Below are 23,767 nucleotides of genomic sequence, written 5' to 3'. Positions count from 1 at the left end.
CAGAAGTGAATACATTTGATACCATAATTACATGTACAGTATATACCTCCTCCGATAATAACAACCTGCCCCAAAGAAAGGCGATACAATTAAAAGCTTTAAAATAGACATAGTCGGTTGAGTCATGGCACAATAACAGAGAGGATGTTGGTTGAAAAATGTCCATCATCCAAAGACAATGTATTTTCTGGTCCAGCTCGGCTGTACATTTCTAATTGACTGGCTATGTCTATTTTAACAAATCTTATTCTATGGTTATAGCTGTGATTCATCACAGGCTTCATATACTGTAACTAACTTAACAATGTTGATCACATCAACCAGTCAAGTCAGAAATCTACTCGGGACCAATTGTGCCATAGTGATGCTGTGAGATGTGTGGAGAAAGATGATAATGCTCTGAACAAGAGGTCACAAGGTTTGGTGCTCAATGTTCTTGTCAACTATAAAAAGTATTCCTGCAAGTGTGTGCAAGAAGTGCAAGCAAGTTACTTTCACTTATAAGCCTGTCAACCAAATATTTAAAGATTATTTTTTTTTATATAGTATGTTTTCCTTTTTTGTCATTTTAACCATCTGGAGTCATTTTAATATCTCTCAGCAGGTTAAACCACTTCCCAACTTGGGAATTTAAAGTGACACGCAAAAGGTCATGCTTAGTGCGCTTCAAATCTGCCCTACATAAACAGCCTTTGATTATAACCCAAGTCCCTTGTGATTGTGGCTTATCTCAAAGTATTAAATGTGTCCTACCACCTCTTCCAGTATAGTAATAACAATGCGATCAGAACAATAGAGGGTAGGGTCGTAGGTGAACCAAAAATTGCTTTCTGTGGCAACACTAGTGAAAAGTGAAAACAAGTTGACTGTGATGTGTGCACTAGCGGAAGCCTACGGCCCAGTAGACCTTGCAGCATAAATACATATTAAGTCATTAGTTCTGAGAGCAAGCTCACATGAAAATTAATGCGTGAAAAAAATTTAAGACAATAAAACGCCATTAGGCAACTTTGCAAAAAACAAAAGGCATGGAAATGGTTGTACTTAATAAATATAAACACCATCAACTCTGTATTGGATACACATACTACATACATATAAACATACTTTACAGATCTATTGACACCTATTGTACAGCATGGGTGCTGGAGTTTAAGGTCGTAGCATTTGACTCAAACACAAGTCACACTTCCAATACATTTTACAAGAGAATTTTTGTCAAGTTTGAAGCAGGGAAACATTAAGCGTCTCTCTTATTTCCTCATTACCCCTCTCCTCTCTTTTCCACTTCCATGTCTGTATGAAGAGGTGAGCTTTGAAGCTGTACCGGCTGTAAAGTACTTGATCACCTTGGCACTTCCTGCCTTCTGCCCTCACTCGTTCTCTTTTCCTTGTCCCCCCCCCCCTCTCTCTCTCTCTCTCTCTCTCTCTCTCTCTCTCTAGGTAGTGGGAGCTAGAGATTGATTTTAATCCTGTGGGAGCGAGCTGTACCTGTGCCACAGAGTGTGCCATAGTGTGGTGGTTTCAGTGCAGTCTCCTGAAATATAGAGAGACAGACAGATATAGGGAGATTGGAGTTACAATATAAATATCATCCAGCTCTGAGCAGTCTAAACTGTAGCCTCATCAGTGCCAGGCTACACTCGACACAGAATACAAAAAAGAATACAAATCTCTTAAGTGATTGTGATAAGGATCATCAATGATAATAATAACATTCTTCAAGGGATGGCTGGCAATCATGTCATTTTCATGTCAGGTTTCCTTGAAGAATGCTACACGTTTTGTGCATTATTTCCTGTACTTATCAGAGCATGTAATCACATCCAATTGATACTCCCATTTTATTTTGTCTCCCACCACACCAGGCACACTCTTCCTCCCTCTGATACAGCAAAATCTGGATGAATTTAAGCCCACTCTTTCGGACCCTTGCCAGTGGGTCCTCTGATATGTACAGAATTATCACATGGTGCTGTTGTTTTCATAATAGAAGCAAAACAACTGGCGTTGACTGGGAGAGAGAGAAAGAATATGAGAATGTGACTCAATACACCACAGTGTTCACATACGGAAAGTGTCCTTGATGCAACGAAGTAACTGAATAAAAATAAGATGATATATATATATATATATATTGTTTGTATATATATATTGTGTGTGTGTGTGTGTGTGTGCGAGTGTGTGTGTGTGTGTGTGTGTGTGTGTATATATATATATATATATATATATATATATATATATATATATATATATATATATATATATATATATGATTTGTAGCAATAGCAGACTTCAAATATGTGTTACAATACAACACTTAGAACTGCATGGATAAATTTAAATCATGCATGGAAAAATGGACAAGTAGTGGCTAGGACACAAAAAGTAATATATGTTGCTGGTTTAGCCTTTTACAGCCATAAAGCCTCCACACTTATGGAAAGACTTTCTTCAGTATTTTGGTACCACAACATCCGTGGTAATTTGGTGAAGTTAGAGAAGCTAGACCTGAGAGAGGACCAGGATCATACTCTCTTCTGTATTTGTCCAAAAGGTGTAAGCAATTGAGTAAGAGATATGTCTCAATACACTCTTCTAGATGGTGTACACCAGAAACAATGATGGCCATTTGTCATCTATTTAACCATAGGAGAAGACCTTACGCGCCCTTGAATAAGGGGTCAGCAAAAAAATGTGTTAGCCTTTTGTCTGCCTACATGTTGGTGTGATGTTGGAGATCACTCAAACAAGGTGACGCTTGCTTAATCGGCCCCCGCTAAAGTGCACACCATCACAAGTGCTACTCATCACTGGCTGGCAGGTTGACCTCTAATACAATGCAGCACAGGTTGAATGAAAGTGATGAGATGTGTAAAAACTAAGGAGGGGTGCGAAGCGTGTGTGTACGTGTATTGCTGCTGTATAATGGAGCCATATGGTAGCACAAATCTGTAGTCTCTGAAGTGTCTTTTACAAGCTGTACTCTTTAACAGTTACATCTGTACAGTCCCTGGAAACATTTTGATGACCTGCTCTGCATAAGCTGCTCTGCATCCATGTGTGCATTATTTGTAGGCTGGGTGTTTTTTTTACATTTCAGTAAGTATCTACAAGGCAGCAATCGGGTATGGGTTTATTAAAGTACTGATCAACCACTTCCATACACCAAACAGAAAAACAAACAAAACTGTCATTGATTATTTTTAATTAGTATTGTGGTGCCTTGTCCAAAGTGGTTTCAAACTACACAGGTTGAGGACCTCACTTGAAACGGTCTCCAAAAACTAATTGTTGAACAAAAAATGCTACTTCACTACTCATTCATAAATTTAAAAAGGCAGACCAAATAGTATGTGACACACAGTATAAAAGAGCCCCAATAAACAAAGACCTATTACAACATCAACATCTGAGATCTGAGGCTGATACATCCAAGTGTCATCTTAGAGGATCACCATCTCCTTCCCTCCTCTTATCAGCCTTATACCAAACCTAATTACAGTGATTTTAATCATACTGTATTATGAGTGATTAACCCTTTAGTGCATTTAATTAACCTTTGCAGCCACAGATTTTCATCATGCGTTTTTCTTCATGACACAGGCTTTAAATAATCACTTTTAAAACTGGAGGGAAATCTAATGTCTAAAGTGGGAGCCATCACTTGTCAATTGCTTAAGGGGGGCAGAAGATGAAAATATGGTTGGTAATTTCGACCGGTGACGACTTAATTATCTTGAAAACATTGAAAGTATTTTGGGGCTTGTGACTCAAGGATGAGAATACAAAATATCAATCAAAGTTCAACAGAGTAAAATACAATTGGATAGAATATTTAGTTATCACATATGCATTGATTTTCAAATTGGTTCTAAGAAGACTTCAGCTCACCAACAAGCAAGTGAAAATCAGTTGCAAGTCACAATGCTCAAAATCCAAGATCGACAATTTGGAATTGAGAAACTTGAGCGGTATATTTTTGCATATTTTAGGACCGCCACAAACAAAATGAGGGTGGGGTATCATTATGTCAAGTCGACTGTGTCACATAAACAAATTATGAATTAAATCTTTGGTACTCGGGCCTGTAGTCGGCTTATGTATTATACACCATGTCAGAGCATGGCTTTTAAGCAGGTTTTAAAAAGAAAGGTGGATGAAAGGCTCAGTGTGGGTGTCCTCATAAATTATCATGAGCACAATACTTCATGGGATAAACAGTCATTTAGCCAAACCATGCCAGGAGTAATGTTAAGGGTTGCTATTGATGTTATAAATAAAATAAAGGACAAGAATCAAAATGCAAAAAAACAACAACACACACACACATGCACACACACGTACACACGCGCACACACACATGATTGGAAAAATGAAAGCAACCAACAAAAGCAAAGACCTCATAAAAAAAAAAAAGTCAATACACTGATGCAACGTCATGGCGGTGACCCAGAATTGAAAGAATGGTAGCTTTCACAATTGTAACCATGACAAAAAACGAAAGCCAACCAAAAAAGCACCAAATCCACCAAAATGGTAAAGACATAAATTAAATCAAACAAGACAAAAACAAAACAATTATTTGCCACTGGATAGATCGCAACCTCGGTTTGCAGTACACGATTAATGTTTTCAAATGTGTAGCTATTTTGGGATCAAATACCAGTGTCCCCGAAATACTGTATGTCGCCTGTACGTCATGTATTGGAAATTTGACTTCAGAGCTCCTCAGTATCTTTTCAAATACAAACTACAACACAGCAAAAACACAAACCTCAACTTGTATACTATTTGAGCTAATTCAAACGAAGTACTGAAAGTGCGTCTACATATGCAATTTATAACAATAATTGGGGTCATTAAAGAAGATCGTTTATGAGCTAAATGCAACGTCGGACGGGCAGGCTTTTTATGGACTAGTGCTCCCTTGGTGTTTCAGTATATTGGTCTCAAAGCTCTGCGTCACCTTGATCCCTCGACCCCTCCTCTTCCCCCCCACCCCGAGCAGTACTTCGTCTTCCCCGCAGCACTGTGCTCTCGCTGTCGGCACCGAGCAAGGCCACCTCTCCTTACCTCTGATTTACATTTATTTCCCTCATCTGCTTTTATTTATTGGGGTACTTCGCGTTTGGCACATTTCTCTTTATGGAATCATAAGCCTTTGCTGTACCACCTCATTTAAATGAGCTTGTCCATGAAACGTTTTCCTATGAAACAACTCCCTGTACAATAAAAACAGGACAGTTTCACATTTTCCAAAATGAATTGCTGATTAAGTGAGAAGTCTCTGTCAATCCAGTTACCGTGTTTACTTTTTGCTTGCTTGGTTTAAATGGATAGTCTAAATATTTGCACACATCTTAATTCGGACCTTGACCACTAATAAATCCGTGTAGTTCAGTAATCACTGCTCATGCCATAGTTAAAAAAAGTCTAAGATGCAAGCATTCAATTTTGAAGTGCATGTGGAATAACGCCAATCAATTGATGGACTTTTATAAAAATAATCATGGTCTTCCTCCCAGTAGTAATCACAGCCAACAGTGCAAATGAATTACTTACGATGCTCTGATGGTTAACTATGTGCAGGGGTTGAGTTTTAAGCAAAACTGCCCCATGAAGCAGATTTGTAAATTTCGAGTGGATGATGTTTAAAATGAAGTGCAAACGCAGTAGCTATTCATCCGAATTGTTGATTTCAGCCATCATCTAAGAATAATGAGCTAATTAAAAAACTTTACAATGTTTGGCTTCACACTGATGGTGACAATAAGTATGAGGCATGATTAAAAAAAAAAGATCACCAAATTCAAAAGACCCAGCAATCATAATTGAATTGCTGCTGCTAATCAAGCTCTAAATGTGAACTTACCCTACCACATGTAAATGATTATTCAATTCTGATTGCTTACAAACGAGGAGGGGGCATACACAATTATGTTGCCTCACTCGTGTGTTGAATTTCAGTATAATTTTCAAGTGCAAATTACATTCATGTAAACATTTTCTTGGTTTATCTCCGAACGTATTGGTGCTGCATACCGCCACCTTCCTCCTGTCATATCAACTAGCTTGTGGCGTGAGGTGTAGTAGGGAAGGGGACTATTGTGGGTGGGTTGAAAAAGGAAGTCATGAATTACCTGTCGGGTGGCGATTTGCCCAGGAGTCTTGAATCCTCCCTGACAGCCGCAGTCTGAGACACTGTATGGGTCGGAGCTCGTCGATGAGCACTTGGAGAGCGTGTCACAGCCCACCACAAATGTGTTGTCCAAAGGGAGCTCCTGGATCACGTGATGCTTCTTTGGGGCCACCGGAGTCTCCGGTTTGATTTGAAATGTAGGCTGAGGGGACGCAGATTTGTAATGCTTGGCTAAGTCCGGGCTGTCAGGTTTGAAGGTGGTGGGTGTAGTGGCCCAGTTGTACTTCCCCATGGTTTGCTCATCTAGCTCCACAGGGAGATCCAGCGTACCGTTAACATGCTCATGTGTGGGGTCGTCAGGCTTAGATTCATCTATGGTCACAAAGTTCAGGAGGAGGCTCTTTGGGGAGCGCTTCTTTCTCTTCTTCTTCTTTTTGATTTGACGGTTCTCTTGGTTCGGTGACACCCACTCGCCGCTCTGCTTGCCCTTCTGTACCACTTTGTGTCTGGGTGTCTGTCGGCAGCGCACTAAGGCAGTGACAAATATCACCAAGATGACAGTCATAGTCCCAGCGATGATAGCTATGACAACAATCACATATCCGTTAGCCTGAGGTGTTAACTCACTGTCCCCTATGTTTCGGTCCAGTGGTGTCTCCATACTTTTCTGCAGCTGTTCTTGGATAAACGTGGCATTTGAAACAGTGTCATTGACAAATAAGTGAATGAGTGCAATAGCTTGTAATGATTCTGGCTGCCCGAGATCTTTGACTTTGACAACCAGCCTATGCAGTCCTTGATCCGCCGCCACAATTTTCTCCTGCAGTGTTATGTTGCCTGTTGTTTTGTCGATGGAAAAAAGCCCTCGAGGGGAGACTCGAGATGTGATGATGATGCTGCTGGTAATGCTATATTGTAGCTCAGCATTCATACCCGTGTCGTTGTCAATGGCAAACACTCTTGTAACAACGTCACCAGGGGTGGTGGTGGTCCGCACCAGGTCATATGAGTAATTGGAAGCAGGAACAACAAACACGGGGCGATTGTCATTTACATCAACCACATTTATAGTGACCTTGGCATAGGAAGAGCTAGGGGGTTGTCCTCCATCCACTGCCTTGACCATAAATGTGTAAGAGCTCTGCTGCTCTCGATCAAAAGTGATATTGGGCTTGATTACACCTGTTTGAGGGTCAATGATAAAATGATCTTTCCCATTCAGAATGGACAGGATCACAACAGCATTGTCTCCCGCGTCTGCATCTGTCACTGTAATTAAGCCCACAGTTCCAAAGAGTGGAAGGTTTTCAGGCACATAGAAGTTGTACTCGGGGTGTGTGAAAGCAGGGCTGTTGTCATTAAGGTCTTGAACAATTAGCCTGACAGTGACATTGCTCTGTAGGGACGATGAACCATTATCCCTGCCTATGACAGTGAATGAGTACTTCTCCTGCTTCTCTCTGTCCAGTCGTTTGCCAACGGAAAGGATTCCTGACCGTCTGTCTATATTAAACCCATCGGGTGCATCGGGGCCAAGGGTATAAATAATCTCTGCATTATGTCCGCTGTCTGCATCAGTGGCACTGATTTTTATTAACTGTGAGGACGGGTCATTATTCTCTGGTATGGAAAGTTGAATTTCGGGCTGGGGGAAGATGGGCGCATTGTCATTCTCATCCTTGATTTTAATTAAAACCATAGCTGAAGTGTTCAAAGGAGGCGTTCCTCTATCCGAGGCCACTATCCTAATTGCATATTCTCGAGTTGTCTCATAATCGAGGGGAGCAGCCGTCTCCAGTAAAAACTGATCATTAAAGACAGGCTTCAGCCGAAATGGAACATCATGGTCAGTGTAGCAAGTGACTTTTCCATAGAGATCTGCATCTCTGTCTGTAACTGTGATGAGTGCTATTTTGGTGTTGAGGGGAGCATTCTCAGACAAAAGCACAGTTCCGTTCACCAAGTTGATTATGTAGCGAGTGTCAATGGAGGGAACATTGTCATTAACATCTGTAACATTTATAGTCACCGTGGCCCTGGAGGGTGTGGAACTGCCATCACTTGCCAGAACAATAAGTTTGTGAACAGGAGTGAGCTCTCTGTCCAGTGACTGCTTTACAGTGATTAGTCCCGTTGTGCTGTCAATGGCAAAGTGACGTTTGGTCGAGGCAGAGATCTGGTTACTGAAGGTGAAGTGGATCTGGGCGTTGGACCCTAGGTCTGCATCCGTTGCATGAAGCTGAACAACTGATGTTCCCGTGGGGGCATTCTCCGGTACCGTGACTTCCAACTCGCTATGCTTGAAGACGGGACGATTGTCGTTGACATCGGAGATGGTGACTTGCAGAATAGCAGTGCTGGACTTAGGAGGGTTGCCACCATCTTCTACCTTTATCTTCATGACAAAGGTGTCCTTCTGCTCACGATCTAGGTTCTGCTGAACGATCAACTGTGGCCACTTGTCACCCTCAGGCGTCTCAATGATGTCCAAGCCAAATTCTCCGACACTCTGAAAAGACCCAAAAAAAATAAATAAATAAAAATGGTCACGTCCTCGCTCTTACATGAAATGACAGTATATACAATACAAACTTATGGTTATTTAAGTGTATACGTATGCATACTATCAGTCCCTCGTATTCGTTGGACTGTGATACCGATACTGTCAAGTGATGTTAATGTAGTTCTTTAGGTTAGTTAAGCATCGTACTGTAATTTCAGTGTCATGAATGAAAAGAGTACAATTTATTAGCAAGAGATATCTTGAAACAAGACAGCAGTATTTACTATGATCACATCACAAATCCAAAGCATACTCATCAACAGCCAACCTCAAAGCTCCAGTCAAAACAAAAAATGCAAGCTGTACAACATATATGTTAATTGATTGATTTTTTTTTAAATGTGACCATTCACTATAATCACTCAAGACCCCAAGTTGGTTTACACAACTTTATTAAAAAGCATTGTGGTAAATACCGTTTTTTTCCATGTATAATGCGCAAACTTTAACTAATTTATTGTCCTAAAATCTGGGGTGCGCATTATACATGGGTACATTTTTATATTTGTTTTTGAAAAAAATCACGGTACAACAATTTTTGAACAAAATCTTGTCACGGATGGAGTGTGGAAAGGAGCGGGGCGACCAAGTGCAGCTTGGACCAGGGTTTATTGGAGGAACTCAAAACACAGACTTGGTAAACTAATTGTGATAAATAACTGGAACATCACTCAAATATTGGTGATCCCGTTGAGAGTCTCACATATTTCTTCGCTATCGAGTTTGCTACTGCATGCGCAGTGATTCTGACCGGCAGAATAACATCCGGTTGTTCCCAAAGATGATCTTTTTTCTGAAATAATTTTACGTTTACGGACTGAAGTAACCGGGCCGGGTCATACCAAAGACTATACAAATGGGACCCATTGCCTCCCTGCTTGGCACTCAGCATTAAGGGTTGGAATTGGGGGGTTAGATCACCAACTGATTCCCGAGCGCGGCGCCGCTGCTGCTCACTGCTCCCCTCTCCCTCAGGGGATGGATCAAAATCACACGGGGATGGGTCAAATGCAGAGGACAAATTTCACCACACCCAGATGCGTGTGTGACGATCATTGGGACTTTAAAAAAAAAAAGGTCAAAATTTGGGTGCGTATTATACATGGGTACAGGCTTTTTTCCAGCATCGACATGCCATTTTTAGGGTGCGTATTATACATGGGGGCGCATTATACATGGAAAAAAACGGTATAGTACAAGTGAAGTAAGATTACCGACCTAATTCAAACACACTGCAAGACCAAATCATGTTATTTTGTGATGTGAAGAGTCTTTTTCATGATGTGCTTAATTCAAGAGTATAACACAGGGGAACAAACATATGTGATAGCTAAAAAGAAACTGAACTGGCAGTAGTTGGGAATTTAATTGCATTCATCTCCATAGATACCACTAGTGTTGAGAATTTCCAACAGAATATGGTATGGTCCTATGCACAGATCCAAAACGAAGGGGGCAGATGTAAGCATGGGTTGGTGGGGAGGAGGGGATGGTATAAGAGAGAGAGGCAGACAGAGAGAGAGGGAGAGAGAGAGGCAGAGCGAGAGCGAGCGAGAGTGTGTGTGTGTGTGAGTGTGAGAGAGAAAAAGAGAGAGAGAGAGAGAGAGAGAGAGAGAGAGAGAGAGAGAGAGAGAGAGAGAGAGAGAGAGAGAGAGAGAGAGAGAGAGAGAGAGAGAGGAAATAAAAAGATCAAGCCCATGAATGAGCTGCATGCACATTATGAAACAAAGAAGCCCTTTGAAGCTCTTTCAGTCAGAAGCAGTTTCATGGTGAAAGAAGAAAAAGGGTTCTCTCTAAAAAGATAAGCTTCATGCTGCACATAATGTTGGAAGTGATTACTTCCATCTAGGCACAGCCATCAAATGTGATTAAGATACATACATTTTCCTTGTTCAAGTCAGGATACTGTGTACACAAGACTCCTTGAGGGTTTATAGAATTTAGGACCGTCCTTGTGCCAGCGTGAAGTCGACACGTGGGAACGTGCAGGTGCAGCATGTAAATTATTGTGTCCTCACAAACAAATTGCTTGCAGAGTGTTGTCAACACGATTGACAGAACTACTTAAAAACAGCCACCGCAGCAACAATGATCTCAGAGTACCTTTTCAAGTATATTATGGCATGCAGCAATGCAGAAATACGGTTTTAACAAAATTTGTGAAAATGATTTTTAGTCAAATGCCCTAGAGGTAATTCTAGCAATAGTCTTGGGTCTCTATTGCGTATCAATACTCTTTAATTCTCAGAATTGAACACAGCACAGAATTAGTGCAATGCTTTTTGACATATTCATATTAATTAATAGTGGAATGTTGAGTTAGGCTGCATGAAAAGGAATGTTGCACAATATTTGAACCAGCATTTACTTGATGCTCTTGTCTTGGTTTCACACAATTTTACAGCTGACAAGACAGCACTCAGTGCATTTCAATAAGTCGAGGAGAGCTATCACACAGGCTGCACACTCCTGAATACGGAATTAGTGTGGTGGATTGCGATAAGATCTCAGGCGGGCCAAGGGAAGGCCAAAATACTACTAGGAATCACTCACTCGAAACCCTTAGGCTGAGAAAGAAGGACAAAGCAGCTCCAAACTGCTAAGTGTGCAGACCACGTCACATTGTAGGTTGCTCTGGTTGTCACTACACGTACAGAAAGGCTAGAGGAGTTTAAGAATGTCAAGGTATTTCCATTCATACCACACAAATGAGCTAATGTTTTTTAGATGATTAGATAATTATCAGGGCACTAAGGTGGACGTAGGAGTACACCATGTAATCAAATCTGCCCAATTTAAATGAAAATCTCTGTGTGATGACAACAGAGGAAGGGTTAGTAGATGATGAGCAAGGGATGACTTCTCATCCCTCTTCTCCAGACAGCACCACAGATTATCAGCAGATGCATTCTTCGGTCAAGATGATGACCTTGTTAAAGCTCAGAGGAGATTGAGATTTGGTTAAGAATATATCAGAGGGACCGTAGTGACGATAATCACCCTCATGTAAGCCCTTGCACCTCTTTATAATGCTGAGAGAAACCAGCCATGTTTATATTATATTCCACAACAGCCCCATTTCAGACCACTGTGGACAAAAACGGGATGGTCATGAAACAAAAGTGAGGGTGACATGTGACATGCTCTAATTGCTGTAAATGCCAGAGAGATGTTTAAAGTGTCTAAACATTTACAACAGCAGTCATGGTACAGATGGAAAACTAGTTGGCCATAGTAAAACACTATGCACACAAATAAACCTGACAGTACGTAACTTGGAGGCGGCTCTAGTGGGACAGGAAGGAAATGCATTTTGTGGGTTCTACACTAAACCATGTGCTTAATTTACAAGTATAGACTAATATAGAGTATGGTATGGCTCTATGCACAGATCTAAAAAGAAGGGGGAGGATGTAAGCATAGGGTGGTGATGGTGGTGGTGGTGAGGGGGGGGTCTAAGAGTGCACAGGAGGAAAGGGAGAGAGAGAAAGAGAGGTAGACAGACAGACAGACAGACGACAGACAGGCAGGCAGGCAGGCAGGCAGGCAGGCAGGCAGGCAGGCAGGCAGACACAAAAAGTCAGTGAGAAAAAAGAGGCAAGGCATGCATAAATAATCTAATTGTTTGTGTGTGTGTGTGTGTGTGTGTGTGTGTGTGTGTGTGTGTGTGTGTGTGTGTGTGTGTGTGTGTGTGAGAGAGAGGGAGAGGGAGAGACAGAGAGAGACAGAGACAGAGACAGAGACAGAGACAGAGAGAGAGAGAGAGAGAGAGAGAGAGAGAGAGAGAGAGAGAGAGAGAGAGAGAGAGAGAGAGAGAGAGAGAGAGAGAGAGAATACAAGTGACAGGCTCTTGTCCATGATGATAGATTAGGGAATTATAGCAGTTGTTAACTGAAAACTAATACGATCAAACATTAATTGAACGGCAGTATGTGACCCCCCGCTAATACTAACTCAGGAGCTGGGCCCAGCAGGGGTGCCTCATTCAACTCCGCCAAGGCCACAAATGTGCTCCAAAAGCAGCCGAGCATCAAAGTTTCATCCGAGGAAAAAAAACATTGACAGAACATGACTAATGGGAGGGACCCTATCAGAACGAGATGAGCTGGGAAGGAGCGCACTTGTATTCAAGGGAGATCACAGGCTAAACCATAGTCTGCCTTTGAGCCTGCGGGACTCTGCAGCATTGTCCCCCCCATGGCCTATCATGGAGACTGTGAGAAAACAAGACTGCAAGACTTGAAAATGGAGAAAATAAAATGTTCCAAATAGAACGATGTTCAACAACAGTTTTGGGTAAGTGGCTTTGCAGTGCCCGCTAGTTAAATAAGAATAAACTAACATTAGTTTCTCATTCCTCTACAAGCGTTATTGACACAACTTATCAATTTTGGTGGCTAAATGTGATTTATTAAATTTGACTGAGACAAAAAAAATAAAGCCATAGATATCCTCTCATCAAGCAGACTAATAAGATGAAGCAAAAAAGCAGTAAAAATTAATATTGATACTGCTCCACCAAGAAAAATTAAAGGTATTTTAATTCTGCTTTCAATAAAATTTTCAAAACTATGATGGAGGTTGAATTTGTGCTGAGAGATGCCATTGCAAAGCCACATAAAAGAACCAAATTGATGATAGTAATTTTCAGATATCAGAGAAAGTACAATATTTGTACATTTCTAGCGTGAAAGCCTCTCTTAAAGCATTGAGAGTATTCAGACCAAAACCACAACATTCCAATGTACACTTCAATACGGTGGTTGAATACTTAATCGAGACGGCATTGAGATCGGCCAATTGACTTGCAGAAATCCACTTCATCGTGCAGTTTATCAGTGAGACATAGCCTTTATACCCGACAGCAGCACATTGATCTACACGGGGTGACTTGAACAAGACACCCACTTTAAATGTGTATGAAGACGCTGACACAGATGAAAGTCGGTTTAATGTAGTGTATGATGCTGCAAATTCATTCGGTGGGATAAGAAAAGGGGTCAGTATGAGAGAAGCAAAGCCAACCTTCCCAGCAAAAAAAAAAAAAAAAAAAAAAAAAAAAAAAAAAAAAAAAAAGCTGAATATCTTTGGGTCCTAAGTATGTTTCAGTGATGGATACTGCGTTATCCCAGGAATGAATACTATACAGTGATATCTGCTTCGTTTTTCTCCATTCATGCATGGGATTGCTTTTTTTGACCTTGACCATTTCAAAAGATGCCTATTTCTGCAGTTCAGGTGTTGTGACAAACACTCCATTGGACCACAGCGATGCCAGAAACACTCTCAAAAGCCTGATTACCAACTTTTGTTTGCTGTATTGAAGCACTCTGTGGGACACAATTACACAGTTACCCTCTTTAGCTTGGGAAAAGTGTAAAGATGCACAGAGATGTTTTGTCGTAAAACTCGGTCACATTAAATGAAGATTGACAGTGAATTTGTCAAGCACAATTATCACATTGTTGCCTGCACAACACAAAAAAACTAGGCAAACTACAGTATCATTCTGAGTGTGCTTTTCAGAAAAATCTCACAGGACCCTATATTGGTAGTCCAAAGGTGGTTGAGCAGCCAAGAGCTATTATTGGACTTGCTTGCACATTCTTTCCCAACTAAACACTTGGCTTTCTCCTACAATGTAAATATAAAAAAAAATAAAAAATAAAACATACCAGAGTTGGAAATGTCTCTGGCACTTTTTAATGATCCCTGCTAAATTTTACACATGGAACCAGGAACACAAGAAGATTAATCACAAATACAATATATGTAAGTATAATGAGAGAGAATAAATCAGGGATACTGTGCCAAGGATGCTCTTAGAGGAACTTTCTGGGAAAGATAATACAACCGCAGCCTGGGTGAGTTTTAGAGCGCTTTATATTGTGGAAAAAGGACAAAGGAAATTATTGCAAATGATCATTGTAATGAGCACATTTGCTTGGTGATTTTCCAGGCATGAACAATTCAGGACATTGCGCTGGAGAGACCTTGGAAGTAGGAAAGACTCTTTAAAAATGCAAATTGCTTTTACAGCAGACAGGGATGTTGATGATTACGGCTTTACCAAAACAATGTCAACTTAATTTGCGACTCCAAGATGGACTTTTCATTTGTCTCACTATGTAGTATATCCCTTTATTTACAGTGTCTCCAGGGTCCTTGTGAACACAGTTAAATTAAACTTAATTTGTGTTTTTCATCAAAGGCGTATTTTCCACCATCTAAAAGCCGGGGGAAATCCTGTTTTGTTCATATATATGCTGCACTGGACTATACACCGCATGTGTTTTAGTGTTTAACTTCCATATGTAAGAGAATATGCACAAATCATACAATATCCTAAAAATCCAGAAAAATCCACAGATAAGCCACAGGGTTCAAAGCTTGTGCAAAAAGTAGCGGCTTATAGTCCAGAAAATACGGCAGGTGATGAAAAGTTTTCTCTCATTCTGCATAAGGCGTCCGTTTGGATAAAACTGTGCAATTCTTCTTTACCAGTTTTAATGTAACATATTCAACCCATGCAGGGAATTGGGCAATTCGCTTATTGCTGTGTCTGCATTTTCTGATTTCTTTAAATGGTACGCTGGCATTTTCTCATAAATCTGCACATAGAAGCATTCATTATTTTTATAAAACATTGAGAACATGATATATATAACATATTTCAATGTAGGATTATAATTCTGTATGGAAATGCACTGCAGCCATACGGCAATTGAGAGATCAGTAGTAAAAATGATGTTGAAAGGTTTGCAATGGCGGGGAGGATTACCAGTTTGCTTTAGGGTTAAAAAAAAAAAAAGAAGCAAAAACCTGTGGAAATAGCCAAGGTAGCATACCCTGTTAAGCACAGTGGGATGCAGCGGGATGCTTATTCACTAATGGGGTTGCTGATGAGTATTCTTTATAGGTTAGTGTCTGCTGCACAGGACTGCTTATTTTATGAATCACAAAAAGACACTGATGTTCACTAAAAGTAATTAATTTTACAGAGTCCATGGGGGAATCAGTATCCAAGCTTTACTACTTTTACCTAACTCACCATTAAAAAAACATGATGTGAACGATAGCCTTTGGAATAGATGTGACTGAGGATATACAGTAACTGCCGACAGTTTGACTTTACTGGAATGATTTGTCAAGAAAATTCCTATTCTGATTGTTTGTTCATTTAAGCAAATCATCATTTTCTATGGCCCGCAAAAACAAATCCTGCAAGTCAAACAAAACTTTATATTGTCATCTGTAATAATGTTGAGCTATACCTTTTGTTTTGTTACAGAAACTTGAAAAATAATTGAAAAATATGCTTGGCTTCCGATTTTAAAGCCAGTCGGTATCCTGTGTATATGTAAAAATATGATGAGGCAATTTAACGTTTATTTGGTTTCACAGACTTAATAGCACTCTGAGGGAAATTGCAACTACAATGTGGCACGCACCTGGTGCAACAACAGGCCCTTATTAAGACAAAGAAGAAGTCCAATTAGACAAAAATATTTAACTGTAGGATTGAACAAGGATCTTTCTCACCTTGACCAGCTCGTAATGTTGGATCCCATTGATTCCGACGTCGGGGTCAAATGCAGAGGGCACCGGGTACCGGGTGTTAATGGCAGTGTTCTCTGGAATTGAGATGTTTATGACCGTGGACTGGAAAAGGGGGGCGTTGTCATTGACGTCCTCAATCAGGAAGCGGATCTTGACCAGTCGGAAGATCTCGTCAGGCAAGACAGCCACCTCTATTTCATAATAGCAGCGTTTCTCTGCGAAAACCCCGGAGCAAAGCTTCTCCCTGTCGATCCGGTGATTGGTTGTAAAGATCTCCCCCGTGTTGGCCTCCACCCTCACCAAAGGCACGTCCCCTGTCTTGTAGACAGGCTTGAACTGCAGGGGTGAGGACAGACGGATGTTTGGGTCCAAGTTGAGGTCGAGATCCCTGCGCAGGTTCCCAATGCGGACATTCTCCGGCTGCTCTTCCTTCACTGTGTAGTCTCTCTCCTGGGCCCGGCATATGAAGACCGTGGAGGTGAGGAAGACCACCAGGACATAAGTCTGACTTGCTAAGTTCATACTCAATGGTGGATGGCGCTTCACTTCCACAGAAGCAATTCTGTCTCGAGAGAGTGCAACAAAAACACAAAGGGGGAAAGGACAGATAACGTCAATGCCGGAATGTACATTTTGTTCAAATCTTGCTGCAGTGGTGACCTATTCATCTAAGCAAGTTATGAACACCCATCCCTCCAATGTCCTTGCAAGCAAATTAAAGGTAATTTTACAACATTAACCTTTGCTAACGTCCATGGGGCAAGAGAAGACAAAGGTTAACATTTCACATATTCTATCAATCTATGTACGCAAATTTAATGAAACGTGTCATTTTTTTGGGTCTCATCAATATGTGAACTTGTGGCAATTAAATAATTTGCATTGACAGATTGGGCACATAAGACCATCCATTCAGTGTGAATCAATGCGGTGCATAACTACAGCTCATAACTGAGCATCAGCTGAGCAGGAGAAGGCGTTACGCATTGATGCCTGCATGCATGCACACACGCATCACTGTGAGTTGTAACACTTGACAGCAGCTATTAATAGACAGCCTAATTTGCTTCCAATGTAAACAATTGAGCTCCCGAGTATTTTGTGAACAACCATGTGTAGTGGAACGAGACAGACAGCTATTTGGAATTAGTCTGAGGTTTTTCAGATACATTTTTGTTTTACAATTCACACTATATATTCCCCTGATGCGTTGTGTTGTCATTTTTTTTAAATAGAAATGAAATGCATTTGGTTTTAACATTGCAATGAATTGTCCATTTATTAGACTGACAATCAATATGCTGCTGCAGTTACTAGGAAACGGATGGACGGTAGACAACATTCATTTGAATGACGACAGTATGTAGGAGATTAAAGGTCAATTATCCTTCTTATTTATTTTTTTAAGATGAGCACATCTTTCAGAATTGTGCATTACTGTCCCGTTTTGGCACTTCTTTTTTTAAGCAGATTCAAATGGTCCGGAAGAGTTGTCATAACATGGATGTGACTCAACAACAGCCCATCATTGAGGTCATGTTCATTTTTTGTTTAAAAACCCTTATTTCTACAACAAATGTGTTTCTATGACATTGAACCAATTTTGTTGCTCTGTACGTGCAATGATAATTGAATTCAGTTCAGTCCAATTAAAAACACAAAAAAATACGTAGAAAATAAAGGTGGACTGCAGCTAAATAGCCACTTTTTGTGACGTCATTCTTTCAACCAGTTGTTAAACTTGGTATTTTGCAAATATTACGTGTCACTGAAGGATTTGACAGAGAGATTAGTTGTGTTTTAAGTAAGTGTTTACTAAAAGAAACATTGTATTGACGATGAGTCAAAAATATTCTATTAATATCAGCAGCCAATGAGAATTTTACAGTGCAACATATACACTAGCTCTTTGGGTACAGGAATAAAATAATGCTGAATGAATTTCCCAGCTATTTTACAAGATTAAAAAAATAACCTGTAAGAAAAGGCATGCATGAACACCTAAATTGCACGACAGGGGTCCTCTTCCTTGGCAAAGCAATCCCACTCACTGAAGCCCTCAACCCACTGACAAATGGGAATTGGTTAAAAATAAGAATTTAATTTAGCCATTTTTAATGACATTAATTGCGAGGAGTTTCTTTTCATTCGTGTTATAAAGCGGCCGCACGAGACTCATTAAAGAACAGTTAGATGAGAAGACAGCTGACATTGATCAGTGTGAGGATTACTTAAATTGTATGAATAGCACAAGTAGTACTGTGCTGCTGCATCAAAATATGGATGAGTTACACATCCCATCAGCAAGTGTGGAACACTTTGAAGTGTGTCATATCAGATGGCGAATCACTGTACTGTGACGATCGCAAAGCACTCCAAGGTGCATGATGAAGTTTGAATTTAAATGAAAAGTGATTCACCACTGTGAAAATGAAATAAAGCAGGGATGATCAAATAATCATCTAATGTGTGTATTCCTCATAACATGACAATTGTTTTCTAAAACAATGATCGGGTGGATGTGTGTGTATCTGTATTTGATTCTAAGTAACTTGGTAGGCTGAGAATAATATTTTACTAGAACTCAAAACACTTCCGCATAGTGGACACTAGACTATCAATCCCAATTATAATACTACGTCCAATAGTTAAGCAAGTAAACTTTGAGATTTGCAGACATGTACAATTCTGATAAATATATTGACTTTTTTTTTTGTCTAATGACGATAACACCTTACACAATAAAATGGTACGGAAAAAAAAAACAGTACCGTATTTTCCGCACTACTAGGCGCACTTAAAAATTTACATTTTACTCAAAAAAAACACAGTGCGCCTTATAATGCAGAGCGCCTTATATATGGATCAATTGCTGAATTTGTTGATCCATACTGGTTGTACACAGTGCTCTGCCAAAATGTTTCAGTACGTTTTAGTACGACTAGTAAATTACAAGGTCGCATCGCTTCCCAACATTATGGCAACTGTGGTCAGGGGGCGTCACTGAATAGCTGTTGTACCCGCGAGGCTATTTCATTTCAAAATAGGCTGCTCCGTTAATGTTTCGAGTAAATTTACGGATCGATATGGAAGGGAAACATAGGTAAGCAGTACCAGTGTTAGATCGAACTTTAGTCAGTTCTGATCATTTTATAGGAGATTGTTTGAGAAACGCGATTGTTTACAGAGGGCTCATTGGTTATTGGCTAGCCAATGCATACCGTAACCCTAGTCAACCTCAGTTTGTTGCAGTATAGCTTCTATTTGATGTGCCTTTTAATCCGGTGCGCCCTATATATGAAATAATTTCTAAAATAAAAACTTCAATGAGGGTGCGCCTTGTAATCCAGTGCGCCTTTTGGTGCGAACAATACGGTATATAAAACAAAAGACTGGTCATGTTTTGTTTTTTTTTCAGTTAGAAATGGTATGAAGCACCATTACATTTGACTAAGAGGTGATTCTAATACTGTACTTTACCCCTCATTTAATGTACCTTAGCAATTGTTTATCTTGGTATGATGCAGTGCAGTTCTTCACCAATTCAAACTCGAGCCGCAGCAATACAATCAATTAATTATCATCTTACTTGAATCCTTTGTTTCTAGAACAATATGCCAACATTAGTGCATTTCACGACACACAATTATCCTGTCTCTTCTGTTTTGTCCACGGGGGCAGGGACCAAGCCAACCAAGAGGATGAGCTGGTAAAATATAAGTGTCACTCTGTGTGTCTCCTTTGCTTACATTTTAATAGCCTACAGAAATGCTATTTTAAGGTCCAGACGGCTGGTTGGATTCAGTCAGTGAACCCAAGCTTCCCTCTTGGGAGACAACTTAAAGAGTAGTAGGCCTGCACCGGATCACTTTTCGTGACGGCATGACGGGCAAGTCTTCCTGCTGTTTGGATTTATTGGCTGAGCGGAAGGCCAAATATACTGTACAATCGCTGTTCACCCCAGAAGAGATCTTAAACAATCAAGTGCGTTCATAGCCTAACGACCCAAAAACAATGGGACTTCTTTATCAGAGCAAAGTTCTTTATCATCATTATGGAAATGGGATTTTTAAAATACTTGTCTTGGGGTCAACAAATTGAACGGCTCTAAAGATCGCCAACAGCCTGATGAAACAGCTCCACCGCATCCCCCCCCCCCAACAATTACAGATAGCCGACACAATTTTCCCTCAGTACCCAAGGAATATCATATGCTCACATTAGATTGTCCTCCTGGAAATGGACAGAGTACCGGAAAGCCGTTGTTTAACCTTGACAAAGTTGAATATAGGCTAAGAACTTAAGAGTTCACTTCGGAGTTCACTATAATCGAAATGTATTAGTTTATCAAAAAACAAAATGATTCAAATAAAATATTTTGCAGTTTGCATTTTAGATTACCAGCCACAGTGGCTTTTTCTGGCAGTTGTAGTGATTGAGAAAACATAAGTTCTGTAGTTTATATAAATCCATGTTCTTACCCTCTTCTTTAGCTACATGACAAATTGATACGGCTGTAATATTGGGCCTCAAGAGGACAGTCGATGTTCATCCATCACTGCTGACAAAAGTAAACTTTCTCACTCTAGTGACTGTCATTGATAACAATAATGATGATTTTAACAAATTAACAAGAGATGTCAGTTTAATTAAAAAAAAACACTTTTAACAACTGTGTGAAACCTTGCCAAATGTTATGGACAGCATATGCTTAAACAAAGTGAGCACACTTCAAAATAAAATACAATTGTTGAAGGGAAAGTAAAACACCATCTTTGCTTGTGTCGGTCATACAAATATTTCAGTGGCTTATGTACTATACTCTCAACAGCCAATTTTCTTTAGGTATACGTGCAAAATAAATGACATGTATCAAAATTCTTACCATCATGTACGCATGCTTATTTTTCACGTGTAATTGTAGCAGTAGTCTGCCGTTTATAAGTGCATTGCATCCCATTGAGACATTTTTTGATAGCGCTCGTATTGAACGTAATTTTATTGTGTGGTTTGTGTCATGCATTCTATATAATGAGTGAACGTGGAAGAGGAAAGACTTTTAAAGTAAGCTCTATGACATGTTAGAGAACACACAACCCACCCTTCCCAGGCCATCAATTAGTCCAATGACACCTTTTCATGCATTGGCTTTCTTACTCTTTCAAATTGGTGATAATGTTGCACCTGATGCTTTAGAGTTGATTGCTGTGGTGGGAGCTTTAAAATAAACTGTACTGCAACTATCAAAAAAATGGCACCAATCCATGTTGCAATATTATTTCAGCCAAATTTAGAAATTTGTCGGAATATAATACCATAGTGAGGAATTAAACCCCCTACATTTCAGTCATCTGAAAGCATGATCGTACTGTCAAAAATTGTATGAGACCCAAACAAGCCTTAGTGGTGATGACAGAAACATCACGACGACTTGTCTCCTAAGAGCAAAATGGAAATTGGTCTGGAACAAACGGATTGCCCCCCCCGAGGTCACGGAGTAGACTGTGACAGCTCCACACGGCTGGACCCGGATGGCGCGTGTTGCCGCGCACCCACGCAACGTGCTTTGCAGCCAAGATGCAGAGAGCGGCGCGCGCGCTAGAAAGTCGAAGCACTTTCAAAAATTGGAGCACAAATTAATTATGATATTACTGTAATATGTATATTTTTCTACTTGTAAATATCTGTACATCGAGTGCACATAAGGGGAAAGCCAGATTTATCCTTTGCTCAGCGAGGATCGGGACGCAATTTACTGGCTCAGTATCGCTTTAATATATGTCCGCTTTGAATCGGTGCGCTATGGCGCATTTTTGGTTGGAATTTGAATGTCGCGTGAGCTCGGCGATTGTTTAAACAGACTCATAATGTCAAATAAATTCCCACTCTCTCACTAAAGCTATTAAAATGCAACACGTCTTACCTTTTTCGCTTGGCTGGGCTGAAAAATCAGTTAGTGCTGCCTCCGCGTAAAGGCATCACTGATTTTCAAAAAGGAAAATATAAAAATAATAAATAAAGTGCCATGTATTGATCTGAAGTGGAGATTAGACGAGGGCAATAATCCTCGTGAAGAAGAAAAAACAATGCCAAGAGAACAAAACAAATATCCACTACAAAAACTTATCCATGCGCAAAAATCGGTTGTCCACGAGAGATGGAGGAAAGAAACACGCACAACTTTGTTTATAAATGGAATGCCAGTACAATTCCTCTTCAGCTGTCCAAGCTTCGTTTTTCTCACTGTATCTAATTAAGTCAAAATCGAATGCGCTAAAACGTGCGTCAAAAACTTCCATCCAAAAATACACTTCTTGGTGAACACTTGCAGACACTCAATTTTACAATCTTGAACAAACAAACAAAAAATCCCAAATAAGAGGGATGCACAGTTTGCATCGCCTGCCCGCCCCCCTCCCTCCCTCCTCCAAATGGATCAAACTGAGGCTCGGTGCAGCACACTTGCCGGAGCCGGGATAGACGTTTCGCCGAGGCGGTGCGCTAAAGTGGAAACGTCTCGGTAGTATTGGGTGAACTCTCCGTGTGTGCCCACCTCTCTCCCTCACCCGCTCTCCCCGCTGCTGACATCACGGAAGGAGGAGGAGCCAGCAGAAAACTCCGGCGCTCTAGTCCTGTTAAAGCCGCACTGCGCTGGTGAGAAACTCACGCTGGCTTGAGAGGAGAGGCGCTGGCTTGAGGAGAGAGGAGAGGAGAGGAGAGGAGAGGAGAGGAGAGGAGAGGAGAGGAGAGGAGAGGAGAGGAGAGGAGAGGAGAGGAGAGGAGAGGAGAGGAGAGGAGAGGAGAGGAGAGGAGAGGAGAGGAGAGGAGAGGAGAGGAGAGGAGAGGGGAGAGGAGAGGAGAGGAGAGGAGAGGAGAGGAGAGGAGAGGAGAGGAGAGAGGAGAGAGGAGAGGAGAGGAGAGGAGAGGAGAGGAGAGGAGAGGAGAGGAGAGGAGAGGAGAGGAGAGGAGAGGAGAGGGGAGGGGAGGGGAGGGGAGGGGAGGGGAGGGGAGGGGAGAGGAGAGGAGAGGAGAGGAGAGGAGAGGAGAGGAGAGGAGAGGAGAGGAGAGGAGAGGAGAGGAGAGGAGAGGAGAGGAGAGGAGAGGAGAGGGGAGGGGAGGGGAGGGGAGGGGAGGGGAGGGGAGGGGAGGGGAGGGGAGGAGAGGAGAGGAGAGGAGAGGAGAGGAGAGGAGAGGAGAGGAGAGGAGAGGAGAGGAGAGGAGAGGAGAGGAGAGGGGAGGGGAGGGGAGGGGAGGGGAGGGGAGGGGAGGGGAGGGGAGGGGAGGGGAGGGGAGAGGAGAGGAGAGGAGAGGAGAGGAGAGGAGAGGAGAGGAGAGGAGAGGAGAGGAGAGGAGAGGAGAGGAGAGGAAACTGGATGCGCGACGCTACTCCTCCTCAAATCCAACTGAAAGCGAGAGGGCGGCAATGTTCACTTGTATTTTCATCTTCGCAAAGTCCTTTTGTATCATTGGCGCCTCTGCATGAAGATGAGCGTTGTGCTTCT

The 23,767-nt window shown here is 41.2% G+C and overlaps 1 protein-coding gene across 1 annotated transcript; it reads right to left on the bottom strand.

Annotated features, from left to right (window-relative positions):
- Nucleotides 1-1,400: 1,400 nt before the first annotated feature.
- Nucleotides 1,401-22,658, bottom strand: pcdh11 (protocadherin 11). Its single transcript, XM_061290445.1, has 4 exons — nt 22,189-22,658; nt 16,248-16,827; nt 6,144-8,651; nt 1,401-1,537 (listed from the first exon to the last, which is right to left on the bottom strand). Exons 2-4 carry the CDS (start codon nt 16,785-16,787, stop codon nt 1,454-1,456), a joined length of 3,132 nt encoding a protein of 1,043 aa, XP_061146429.1. The 5' UTR covers nt 16,788-16,827; nt 22,189-22,658; the 3' UTR covers nt 1,401-1,453.
- Between the last annotated feature and the right edge of the window lie 1,109 nt (nt 22,659-23,767).

This window comes from Syngnathus typhle, linkage group LG1 (genome assembly GCF_033458585.1).
Source record: "Syngnathus typhle isolate RoL2023-S1 ecotype Sweden linkage group LG1, RoL_Styp_1.0, whole genome shotgun sequence".
In the NCBI taxonomy this organism is placed as follows: domain Eukaryota; kingdom Metazoa; phylum Chordata; class Actinopteri; order Syngnathiformes; family Syngnathidae; genus Syngnathus; species Syngnathus typhle.
The sequence above is the reverse complement of the archived record's forward strand: the minus strand, read 5'-3'. Positions and strand labels throughout refer to the sequence as shown.